We start from the raw sequence: 11,582 nt of genomic DNA on the forward strand, positions 1-11,582 counted from the left end.
CATTAGCGATTTACTGAAAATCCTCCAAGACTTCCCTTTAAAAACAAAACGACTTCCACATTTAATTGTCTATCTAAAAGAACATATGCAAGAAATTAGGAGATCTAAATTAAATTTATTAATAGGAGGGCTTGATGGTGCTTAGTTCCAGAGCTCAGAGCTCTGATTGCTGGGGCTTGATGAAAAAGCAAAAAGAAATAGGAGGGACATAGTTAAAAACATGATTTTCACCATTCTCAAAATTCTATGAATTCTTTACCCATCCTTGAGAAGTGGGTAAAATTGAAAACAATCAAAACAATTAAACTTCTTTAAAATTGTACTGTTTGAGTTAAAGGTGTTTATGAGAAGTTGATGACTCCGGATCTTATCCAAGAGGACGGCACAGAATAGTTAATATGTTCCTTGAGGGACTAGGATGCTGACGTCTTTTTCTGATACCCGATCATTACGTGACTGGAAAAAAAAAAAAAAAGGAAGTCATTCCATGAATAAAAATCGGAGTGCAACAGTGCAACAAAATATTCTGTACTTAAAGGCCATAGGCAGACAGATGTTGACAAAGAAGGCTCTTCCAAAGCCACGTTCGGATTGATTTCTGCTAACTGCACATATAAACAGGAGCAGAGGGCCGGTCACCTCTGTAACCACCGGCAGCAGCAGCAGAAGCCGCAGCTTCAGACGCAGCCAGAGGGACTTCTGAGCAGAGAAGGCGCTGCCGGCTCGCGCAGCTGCCTGATCGAGTGGCTCCCACAGACGCCGGCTGCGCTGGGGCCCTCTCTCTTTCCTTCGTCTCCTTCTAAGACTTTCCCTCTTTCCTTATCACTTCTTTCTCTCCGTGAACTTAAGGCCACTTTGTCCCCCACCCCTCTTAACTCGTCGCCCCCTCCTTCTTCCTTCTACATCTCTCTCCTCGCCCCCTTCTCTCGGTGTCACGCTCCCTCCTAGTCCTGAGCGTCCACAAACTTTTGAACAGAATACCGGCCTCAGCAAACAAGTCCTTCAGCTCCTCCTGCTGCTCCTGCTCGTTGCTGCGGCTTCTGCTCAGACACTAACGCCAGACGGTGATGCCTCTTGGGTTGTGACTCCAGAGCAGAAACTTGGAGAAGCCCTTTGCCCGCCGTCCTACTTGGCAGCAAACCCTCTGCTGGCAGCGGTAGGAGTTGAATGGTAAGGGGAAAAAAATCTTACCAAACCAAACAACTCACCTGACTGCTAATTCTTTCGCCAGCATCAGGGTACGAGTTAGCTTTCCTTCGTACCAGATCTGGCGAGTTATTGGGCGTTGGGTATATACATATACTTTCTAACTATAGCGAGAAGGAAGTGGCGGGGGCGCGCCGGCTGTCATTAAGCCGTATTCAATACTGGGAGTCAGAGGTGAGCGCCGTCCCTCCCTCAGTTCAGGGAGTTTCTAGGGGTTTGAGGGTGGAAGGCCAGTGGCGTTCTGACTGCTGTGTGCTCTCTTTCGCGTCCTGCGCAGAATGACCATGTGTAGCGGAGTGAGGCTGGCCCTGCTAGTCTACGGGATAATAATGCACAGCAGCGTCTATTGCTCACCTGCCGCCGCCGGACTCCGGTTTCCTGGGATCAGGTAGGTGCTGGCTGCCCTAGCTGAGCTGAGGCCGGGGCTTCCCTTCCCCTGACACCTCCTCGTGGTCGCCCTCCTGCAGTTCCTCGGTCAGGCTACGACCGGTCAGGCTTACCACCACCTCCCCATGCGGCCCCACTGCACCGCCACCAGCCTGGGTCCGGCCGCGGGTCAGTGGCCGTGGCTCAGCGGGAGGATCCCGGCAGACTCCGCTGGGCCTCGGCCCCCCTCCCCCAGCCCGCCACAGCCGAGGCGCCTGGGTGGACCGAGCGCACTTCGGCGGGCTGGTGAAACCTCCCCTCCCCCAACCCCTCCCACGGGAGGGGGGCAGGGCCGGGCCCTATTCTTAGCTTGAGTTAGGAGAACTTTGGCTCCCGGAGCCAGTTTGGAGGGGGGGGGGGGTTGAGAGTGAAGCTCCTGTGGACTTTGCTTTGTTACAGCTTGTTCGGGACTATCGGGGCGGGGTCTCCCTCTCTCTCCTCACCTCAATTAGAATTCTTTCTACTGGAAGAGCTTCCTCTCAAGTGATAGGTTTTCCAACTGCATTTTGAGTCTTGGGGAGAGGGAGTGTTGGCCGGGTAGAGTTAAGAAGAAGCTATTTGAGAGAAGGAAAACAAAGATGAGGGAGGGGGAAATAGATGAAATGGATGCAAAGGAGCAACAGAAAACAAACTGGCAGGCAGTACTGGGAAGGCAGCCCTATCCACCCCAGGCAGGAGTAACCCTGGCTTCCCCCACCCACCCCCAATTCCGGGTTTCTAATCGGTCGGCGCTGCCCGGGTTCCCCGCCGCAGCCCCAGAGTCCCGGGCCTGTCAGCGGGAGAGTGGAAGCTCGCAGCGCAGCATCGGCACTCCGCTGTGCACCGGGCTCCCGGCGGCGAGGAGCGCGCGTTCTGACCGCAAAGCTGCTCCTCCGAGCCGCGCCTAAGAATGATCTCCTTAGGGGTCGCTGACCATTGATTTGGGTTCTGGCTTCGGTGTTAGGATTCCAGCATCTGGGCACGGGGTACGGGGTGGAAGTGCCGAGAAAGACCAGGAGACTCCGAGCAGCCGGGCCAGGGCAGACAGGCGCGTCGCCGAGGAAAGGCTGGGTGTGGGGCGAGCGCAGCAATGCCTTGCCCCTACCTCTCCAGGGATGGAGGAAAGGCGAGCGAAGTAACGAAGTATGGCTAACCCCTCCTAAAGCGCGCTACTTGCCTTGGCCGCTTTCCTAGTCTCTCCAGCGGCCGAAAGCGAGTGGGTTGTGTATACTAACCCATCTCTCCCGTCCTGTATCAAGGATTGAGTTGGTAGGTAAGGGCGACTGCGAGATTGTTGTCTCTCGGTCCCCTGTTGACCCTTTGACTCTCTCCCTTTGCCTCTGGGTTGAGATGCTGTCCCGCCGCCCCGCCACCGCTAACATATTAGCGCGAACTATCTACTTACTGGACTTAAAAGCCTTATTACACCCCCAGCTATTTTCAAAGTCCCGTGTGCCTGACACTTTCTCCGGGCAAGAGGTACCGGAGGGCGCGGACATGCCACAGAATGAGCCGCTGCCAAACAGGCTAAGTTTAGGGGCATCTATTACTCATGTTCCTGCCAGATCCTCTCCCGCCCAAAATAGAAGCCGGAGGTTCTCCGTGACCTACATCTGCGCGGGGAAGGACTCCCCTGGGCTCGGAGGCTGGGTGGGGGTGGCTGCTGGCGTTGGCCGCCGGACTCCCCAGCCATCCACCCTCTCTGGCTCCCGGCCTCCCCCATCCGGTCTTCGCGTGGCCAGCGTCTCTCTCCTAGAGCCCTTCTCATCTCTGCCCGCCGCTGCTTGTGGACGGAGGCTCAAGCGCCAGGCCGGGAGCGGAGCGGTCCTCCTCCGTGGCCAGGTGTGCTAAGTCGGCGCAGACGCCTCGGCTTCCCAGTGCCCGTTGAGGCCGCGGCCCGGGCAGGGCGACCCTGCACCCGCGAGATGAGGGGTGGGAATTTCTGTTGGGTGGAGTTTTCTCCTCCTACTTCTACCCGCACCCCTGTCCTAGAAGAAGAGGCAATTCTCCAAGGGGCGCCTTTAGGAAGAAGGAAAATCGTGAGAGCCCCTAGGGATCTTTGGGTCCTCGCAGAGCCGAGGAGGGACCTGTAGTGACCACTCCTCGTGCCCCCGACTACCGCTGCAGGCCGGAGGACGAGGCGTACGACGAGGACGGAAACCCGCTGCAGGACTTCTATGACTCGGATCCACCTGGCGTGGGGAGCCCCGCCTCCGCGCTGCGCGACGCCTACGCGCTCTACTACCCGGCGGAGGAAAGGTACCACCGCACGGCCCTGCGCCGGCCCAGGACTGGGAGGGAGAAAGGGGCAGGGGGTGGCCCATCGAGTAGGTTCTTTTTCATAAAAGCCCTCAAGCCTCTCCTCTCCCGGGATGGTTCCCACGAGAGCGAGAGAAAGTTAGTAGCGGGCCGGTTTGTGTGGACATGAGGGCCGCGTGGGGACGAAAGGTCCGTGGCCCAAGGAGTGGCAGTGAGTGCGCGCCCAGGCCGGGCTCCACACCTGCGGTCCCCGGAGGGCAGGACGAACTCCGGTTCCTGGCACTCACGGGAACATCCCAAGAGTCATCCCCGAGTGCCTTGCCTCTGGGGTTTTCCCCGGCAGCCTCCCGGAGCACCGGGGGGCGTGCGTGCCCAGCTGGGGACCTGGGGCTGCCACTTGGGGACAGTCAGTGACCCCAGGCGCGCACTTTGCCTCCTTGTTAGAGATTTCGCCCACGGGGTCCTTAACAAGGCCTACCGCAAAGTGCTGGACCAGCTGTCCGCCAGGAAATACCTGCAGACGCTCACGGCCAAGGGCGTGGGGTAAGAGTTTGCGAAAGAGTTAACCCGCGCGTAATGGCGCGCCCCCGCGAGCGCCGGGGTGGGTATCTGTGCCAATGCGCGCTGGGCGGGCGGCGCAGCTTCTACGTCCGTGCGTGCACGTGGGGCCGAGGGTGCGTCTGCGCCGCAGGGTCTGCCGGGCCAGCTCCCGGAGGCAGACTAAGGTTCGGAGACCGCGACTTAAGTTTGGCCAGAGAGCTCGGGAACTGGGCGAGGAAGGGAGAAGGCAGGAAACCCGGGGAATCTGATCCGTTTTGAATAATTGAAAAAAAGAAAAAGCCCCCCTCCCCCACCCCAGGCCTTCAAAACCTTCAAGCTTCGTGGGACGATTGGCTAGGATATCCTCTAAGCATGACTTTTTCTTTCCTCATTTTTCTTTCACTGTAAATTCAGTTCGAAACAAACAAATCCTCAGATTTGGACCCTTAAGGAAACAGTTTTTACTGGTGCCAGACAAACCCAGAGCACAGGGCTTGCGTGGAGCATCTCTCAGCAGAAGGCAACATTTTAATAAAGCCCATGGGACAAAAGATTACATTTTCCGCAATTAATAATTCATGCGATGAAAAATATTGCCTACAGCCTGTCGACTTATATTATTATCACGTTTTTCACTTTAGCGCGCAGGAGAGGAGTGTTCATGTCTGACTAGGAATTGCGGGATCGATGTAAACTCCACGGCAGCAGCCAACTTGAAATTTAGGGCTCTTCGGTTATTTTCTCTGTACGTGGGGTTGGGTGGGGGTGTGCCAGGAACGGTCAGGACGATTGAGCGCAAAAGCATGGATATTCAAATCTCAGCAGGCAGCGTTTGGAGAGAGGTTGGCCTTAAGTCGCTTGCCTTTGGCCCGGACCTCATCTGGGGCCCATTCTGTAAGGACTTAGTGCCCCAAGATAGTCGATGGGGAGGGAGGAGTGAGGGTTCCCATCGCAGCCCTCCCTCCGGCAGCTCTCTGGCCGAGCAAGGCGGCGCGGTGGGCGTTGAGAGCCGGCGTCCTCCCTGAAGACTCCCGCTTGGGGTGGGGCCCGTCTGCCTCCAGCAACTATTCAACCTGTGTCTCCCGCCCCGCCACCCTCTTCCCGACCTCTTTCCTTGCAGTGGGAACCTGGGCGGAGGCGCGGACGACGACTCGGAGCCGCTCTCCAAGCGCCACTCGGACGGAATCTTCACGGACAGCTACAGCCGCTACCGGAAACAAATGGCTGTTAAGAAATACTTGGCGGCCGTCCTAGGGAAAAGGTATAAACAAAGGGTTAAAAACAAAGGACGGCGAATAGCGTATTTGTAGCGATGAGTTACCAGCTACCCTGTGTATACAACCCTGACACACTGAAAAGTCATTTTCCCAACTGACTGAACAGTCATCGCTCTTGTGTTCTGTCCAAACATGTATTTATGTATGAAGTAAAGCCATTAAATGAATATTTTGATAATAATATTGTTTTTCTTTTTACAAAGCACTAGAGAATGCACAGATATACTTTGTGGACCAATTATTGATATTGATATATATATATTACAAATTTATATTAAGAATATATATATAAAAGTATAATTGAAAGCAGTTCAAAGTGTGCACAAGGATTGAAAATTCGCCTGAGCTGTTTGTTTTTATATAAAATAAATAGAAAAATAGACAATCATTGTTTTGAATATTACTCCTATTTTTGTAAACTGGAATTAAAAGGACAGTATTTTTATCCACTACAGGCCTGAAGATATTAATACCGACCATTTGCTACTGTACATAAACAGTGATGCCCTGCTCCAGGGAGATTTTGAGTAATGATTTGGGAGAATTGCTGGAGGGCACTCTTTCCCAGTGAGTCTTTGGGGCAGGCTGCTTCAATCCCAGCTGGACTCAACTAGCCACTGTCCCCCTCGCTGGGTGGCAATTCCAATACTTCTGCTTTCTTGGATTCTATTTTCATGTGTATTTGTTTCTCTTCAGACTCACCCCAGAAGGAAATTCTCCTGATAAAACAACAGCTGGATCCAAATTGCGCTTCTCCCCAGGATTCATACCACTCCCTGGGGGAGGAATTGGACTCTACAGAGAAGGGAGACTTGAATAGGAAGCTCCCTTTTCTGTACTTCCAGGGACCCCAATATTCCAAGGTTAGGGCAATTGGAACAAAGTGAAGGAAATGTAGGAATATTGGAAAAGGCAGAGCGTAAGGCAGTAGGAGGAGGACCCTCCTGGAGAGGGACTGGCTGGGGGCTGCCTCAGGCCTGGGAGCTGGGCATAAGCCGAGTCCCACCGTAGTCCCCTGCCTGCCTGACTTTGGGTGCTGGGTATTGGAAATGGATGCAAAGTACAATGTGTTTTTCTCCAGTGCTGTCCATGCTTCTCATCTTGTGAAATGGCCAGGATCCTCCCCTTTGAACCTTGCTCTGTAGGAGCCACCCTTTTCTTTCGTGGTTTTCTGAAGACTTCTTTCCCACCCTCTCGCACCAGTTTTTAAAGTACTGTTTACCATTTTTCATTCACTTCTCTTAAATTTGTAATGCTTCTTAATATTTTTGTTGTTTGATGCTAGCACTTATTGTAAAGTATAGGAACCCTTGTGTAGTTACCACTAAGTAATTATGCACTAAATATGAATCTTTTGTTTCTTGTTGATTGAGTTTGTAGGTAAAATGTATTTTTCTACATTATGGCTTATTGCTTAGTAAAATTTATTTCATAAAACCAACCTTTGTCATATTAGAATGTGTAGTGTTCACATGTTGGCCAGTTGTACTAACTGACAAATCATTTAAATCTCATCTTCATATGTATGAGTACTATCTTATATTTGTGGTCAAGAGTGAGGTAAGCAAGCTCCAACAGGCCCTGAGAATGTCCCCTTGTATTCTTTCTTGGCTACAGAAAGCATGTCTGTCTGTTTCCTATCAATTTCTTGAACCTGTCAAGTAATCTCAATAAACAAAAGAACCTTCACCCAGCAACCAGCTCAAGCAACAACAGGCAAACCAGCCAGCCAAACTCCCAGATTTCAGGCCCAAGTTCTTTTGAAAAAAACAAAACAAAACAAGAAAAGATTAAACATTAGCTTGTAAAGTTTAAAGGACCTTTCCTTTTCCTTTACGGATTTGATCAGTATGAAGTCATAAATCAAAGAAAACTGACTTGGATTTGCATTCCCAGGCAGGATGGATGCTGCCAGGAGATCACATTGCAAACAGTGAAAGCACAGAGGCATTCGATCTATGCCTGAGTCCTGTGTACAGAATCAATCTTTCTTTAATTCTGCAGTCTCCTCAGGCAATGTGACACGGGATGCAGTTTGCAGCTTTAGTGCCTTTCTTCGCCTTTTAAATCGCCACGAATCACAGATGGCTATTTAGTGGCCCTACAATGCTGCAACACATCGGCTTGCATTTTAGTCTTAATTATTTGTTTCTTGGATAATGGGCAGTTTTCTGTATTTGTGTCAGCTGTTAGTGGTGAAATAGGGCTCTAGTTAACCTTTTTTTTACGAAGTCTAATTTAGTGTTCCCGTGGCTAGTTGCAAGCATTTACAGTGATCACCCAGTTTAATCTTTTGTATATTTTTTAGAAATGCCAAGAGCCTTACTAATAACCTGGAGCAGATTTATGATATAGTGATAATTTAGATAGATGTTAGTCTTGAAGCTCTTATTTTATGTGCAACTGATTATAAAAACATCTTACCCGAGTATTATTACACACATGATATCTATAATTAGGACTTTGATAACTGTTATATAAAGTGTGTAAAATTTGTATGAATAAATTTTTATAAACAATGCAACTTCGTCTAATGTGTGGGGAAAAAAGACATTCAGGAAATAACTACTTTAAAATCTCTTAAAGTATTTTCTTTAGCAACCATAAGATTTTTCATGTCTGGAATATCTATCTAATCATCCATGTATTTTCATAAATTGTATTTTAATATCTGCTTGATGGGTTACTGAATTCGACTAAAAATTTAAAGTAGCTACTTAGATGGAGATGCCTAAGAAGATACTAAGCTCATAAATAGGTGAAGATATTGGAACCTTTATAGGATGCTCAATTTAGATTAATTTCCATCCCCTAGTGTGTAAATACATTGCTCAGTACTCAGAAAGTTGCTATCCAGTGGTGGGAGATAGTAACTGGGTATTAGTTACACCTTTGAAATAGAAATCTAACATTGTTATTTTGTAAGTAACTCTGCACACTAAATTGGTCTCCATAAAATTCTGTATAAAAATGACTTAACTTTGGAGGTTTAAAAATATGTTTAGAGATCTATAAACAACTGTCTCTGATTAAAATGCTTTGGGCAGAAGGAAAAAGGATATGAGTAAGCAAAGAGTTAATTAAATATCTTTAAAAGAAAATGTACTTTGAAGTCCAGGACAAAATGTGAAAAGTCATTTGTGGATTTTTTTTTAGTCATATTAACAAACTTTAAAGCAAAGCCTTCATATGAAAGTCCCATAAATTTCTCAGTGGTGTTTATTTTGGAGCCCTTGCTATTTCTGGGTTAAAAAAATGTAATAAAAATCACTTATAATAAGTCACATACAATTTAATTTAAATTGCCAAGTTTTCATCCTAAATATTAATGCATACAATTAATAAATCAATAAATGTATCACAATAATATTAAAGGACCAGTAAAGATCCGCAAGGATTCAAAAACTATCTTTAGAACTTAGCTCAGTATTTAAGGCCCAGAATCATATAAGGAGGACCTTATGATCTAGAGGTCTCATTTGTAGTGTATCTAAAAAAATGAACAGTAAAATTCATATTTACATTGGATTTTATTGGATAAGGAGTTTTTCTTCTCCATCTTTAAACTGCCCCCTCTGCTGCGCCCCTCCATGGAGTCGCTGAGTGTGTGTGTGTGTGTGTGTGTGTGTGTGTGTATATATATATATATATATATATATAGTATGCTAGTGCGGTAAGTGGAAGAATGAAGAAAAATAAAGCTAATTTATTTGGTTGAGGGCTAATGACTTGTTGAGAAAATAGAAATAAGCCCCAGACTGGCTGACTTCAAGTGAAGTTAATTGTATTTAGCAACTTTCTATATTCTTTTACATGGGTTAACTCAAATGATGTTTTTTCCTTGGAGGGATTGATATATTTAGGTACCCAAGAAGTCATCAGATGTGCCCTATTGGTGATAGGGCTGGGGACACATTGATTCAATACAGTATATATTTACTGAACACCTAAAATGGACCAGGCACACTGGTTGAGAAAGCCTAACTAACATGTGGGAGTTAAGCTAGTATTTTTTGAAAGAATATTTTTCTGCAACAGGATCACATGGGGGAACTTGTTAATAATGCAGATTTCAGGACTTCACCAGAATCAGTGAATCTGCATTTTAAATAAAAACCGTAGATTAATGGGCAATGAAGTTTGAGACTGCCTAGATCTAGAATTTGGCAACATATTGTAGGCACATGTGTGTGCTGGGACTATTTTTTTTCATATTAATAAGCAACAGGTTATACTATCTGTACACAGTAATAAATACATCAATAAGCTGTATTCTCCCAGGATGGACATTAGGTTCTTGAGAAGTTGTAATATTTTCTTTAGGTCACTAAGTCCATAGTTAGCATTATTTTACTTGTACGTTCTGGTTGGACCTCTCTGTTAGAGGAGCTTCTGGAAGAAGAGTGATCCTGTAAATAGAGTCTAAGTAGTTCAATCACATGACTGAGAGATTAATGAAATAATAGAACCTGCGCAGCTAGCTGGCGGTAACTGCGGATCCAGAAGTCAACTTGCAATTGCATTATGTCCAAATTTGGCTTGAATATGTCCCCCCAGCTGTTTACAAGATGATTTTACTTGGAGGCTCCACTGACCTCACACTCAACCCTACTGTTCACGCTGTTACAAAACTGGGAACCAACATCAAGTCTGAGCTCTTTTTCTTTGGAACCCTTCTTTGAAGAAGGGAGATGCCTGCTTCTCTTTCGGCCTCACCACTGGCTTCCTACGCTGGTTCGTAACAGGTCAGCCTGTGCTTGGTCATTTCCCCTTCAACCAGGTAGCTTTAGCTCCTTTTTATCCCTCTGATGTTCTGGGGTAGCCTCCACTGTCACAGGGTCCAAAGTTCCTCATACTCTGGACCCAACATGATCCTTCTTTAGAAGGAAAAGTTCTTATTGGTCTTGGAAACTTGAATGCTCCTTTTCATCTCCCACAATTCCTCCATGGCCGGAATGTCCTTTCTCAACCTAACCCAATCTAAATATTCTGTAAGGGCTGACTCACACCCTCCTTTTTTAGGGATCTTCCTCAGCCTCTCTGAGTAACATATTGATACCTCCACCACCATCCTTGCACTTGTTTCCGGTGACCCTCACTCTCTGCAGCAGTACTTCTGATCTTTAATTCCACACTGCTCTGCCCTGTTCCTGAACTGTTTTGTAAGTGCCTGCCTTGTCTCCCCAGCTCCATGATCTCCTGGAAGTCGTGGATGACAAAATGCACGTTAATGCCCAACACACTTCAGGGAACATAATAAATACCTCTGAGTGATGGAAATAACAGAGGACTTGCAGAATTCACCTTGACATTTCCCCCTTAGTCTAATAGGACAGCTACAAAGTGTATGTAGGAAGTGAAATTAACTTATTAATTAGGTGTTCATTGTAAATCAAACTAGATCTTACTCCAGGAAAAGCTACATAGAAAAGAATGCCAAATTAATTAGGTGTGTTTCTGCGATAAGATAAAATGAACTTTAAATTCGTATGTAGGCAAAAGGCTGCGACAGACTCAAGCCACCAGGCCTTAAGTTTTTCATCCTGATAAAGAAGAATTGTATTTCCAAATTAGAGGGAATTCACCTTATGCCTCAGGAAAGTCATACTTTTTCCTAGAATAAAGGAAAAGGGATTTCTTGAGAAACAGACTGGGAACTGGACTGCTCTCAAAGTGATAATTAACAGGGTAGTTATCTGCAGCTGTCAAACTTCTCCCATCAACAGAAATGTGATTTGGAACATAAGTTCATAGACAGGAAAAGGCACATAAGGAAAGACATTTTTTAACAACAGTGGAACATCGTGGTAGGTGATGTCATCTGGTCTAAGTTTATTTTCTTCTAGCTATATCTTTGCTATATATTACAGAATCCTAATTCAGGGAGGACTATTA

General features: G+C 47.1%; 1 protein-coding gene across 3 annotated transcripts; it reads left to right on the forward strand.

The window, feature by feature from the left end:
* Positions 1–524: 524 nt before the first annotated feature.
* On the forward strand, positions 525–8,206 carry ADCYAP1 (adenylate cyclase activating polypeptide 1). Of its 3 annotated transcripts, none has more exons than XM_030842610.2 (5): positions 529–1,170; positions 1,484–1,594; positions 3,739–3,870; positions 4,315–4,413; positions 5,531–8,206. In XM_030842610.2, the coding sequence occupies exons 2-5, from the start codon at positions 1,485–1,487 to the stop codon at positions 5,718–5,720; spliced, it is 531 nt and encodes a 176-aa protein (XP_030698470.1). In that variant the 5' UTR covers positions 529–1,170; position 1,484; the 3' UTR covers positions 5,721–8,206. The 3 variants fall into 3 exon arrangements, with proteins under 3 accessions (XP_060166905.1, XP_030698470.1, XP_060166904.1); XM_060310921.1 differs by lacking the exon at positions 529–1,170 and adding an exon at positions 1,280–1,380; XM_060310922.1 differs by lacking the exon at positions 4,315–4,413 and having other exon boundaries at positions 525–1,170.
* The last annotated feature ends 3,376 nt before the right edge of the window (positions 8,207–11,582 follow it).

This window comes from Globicephala melas, chromosome 13 (genome assembly GCF_963455315.2).
Source record: "Globicephala melas chromosome 13, mGloMel1.2, whole genome shotgun sequence".
In the NCBI taxonomy this organism is placed as follows: Eukaryota; Metazoa; Chordata; class Mammalia; order Artiodactyla; family Delphinidae; genus Globicephala; species Globicephala melas.

Bases quoted from the DNA above. Each gene is read 5' to 3' on its own strand.
- ADCYAP1 (XM_030842610.2), top strand. From the start codon at position 1,485: ATGACCATGTGTAGCGGAGTGAGGCTGGCCCTGCTAGTCTACGGGATA. The intron at 1,595-3,738 runs GTAGGTGCTGGC...CTACCGCTGCAG, and splicing joins CTCCGGTTTCCTGGGATCAG to GCCGGAGGACGAGGCGTACG. The intron at 4,414-5,530 runs GTAAGAGTTTGC...CTTTCCTTGCAG, and splicing joins CTCACGGCCAAGGGCGTGGG to TGGGAACCTGGGCGGAGGCG.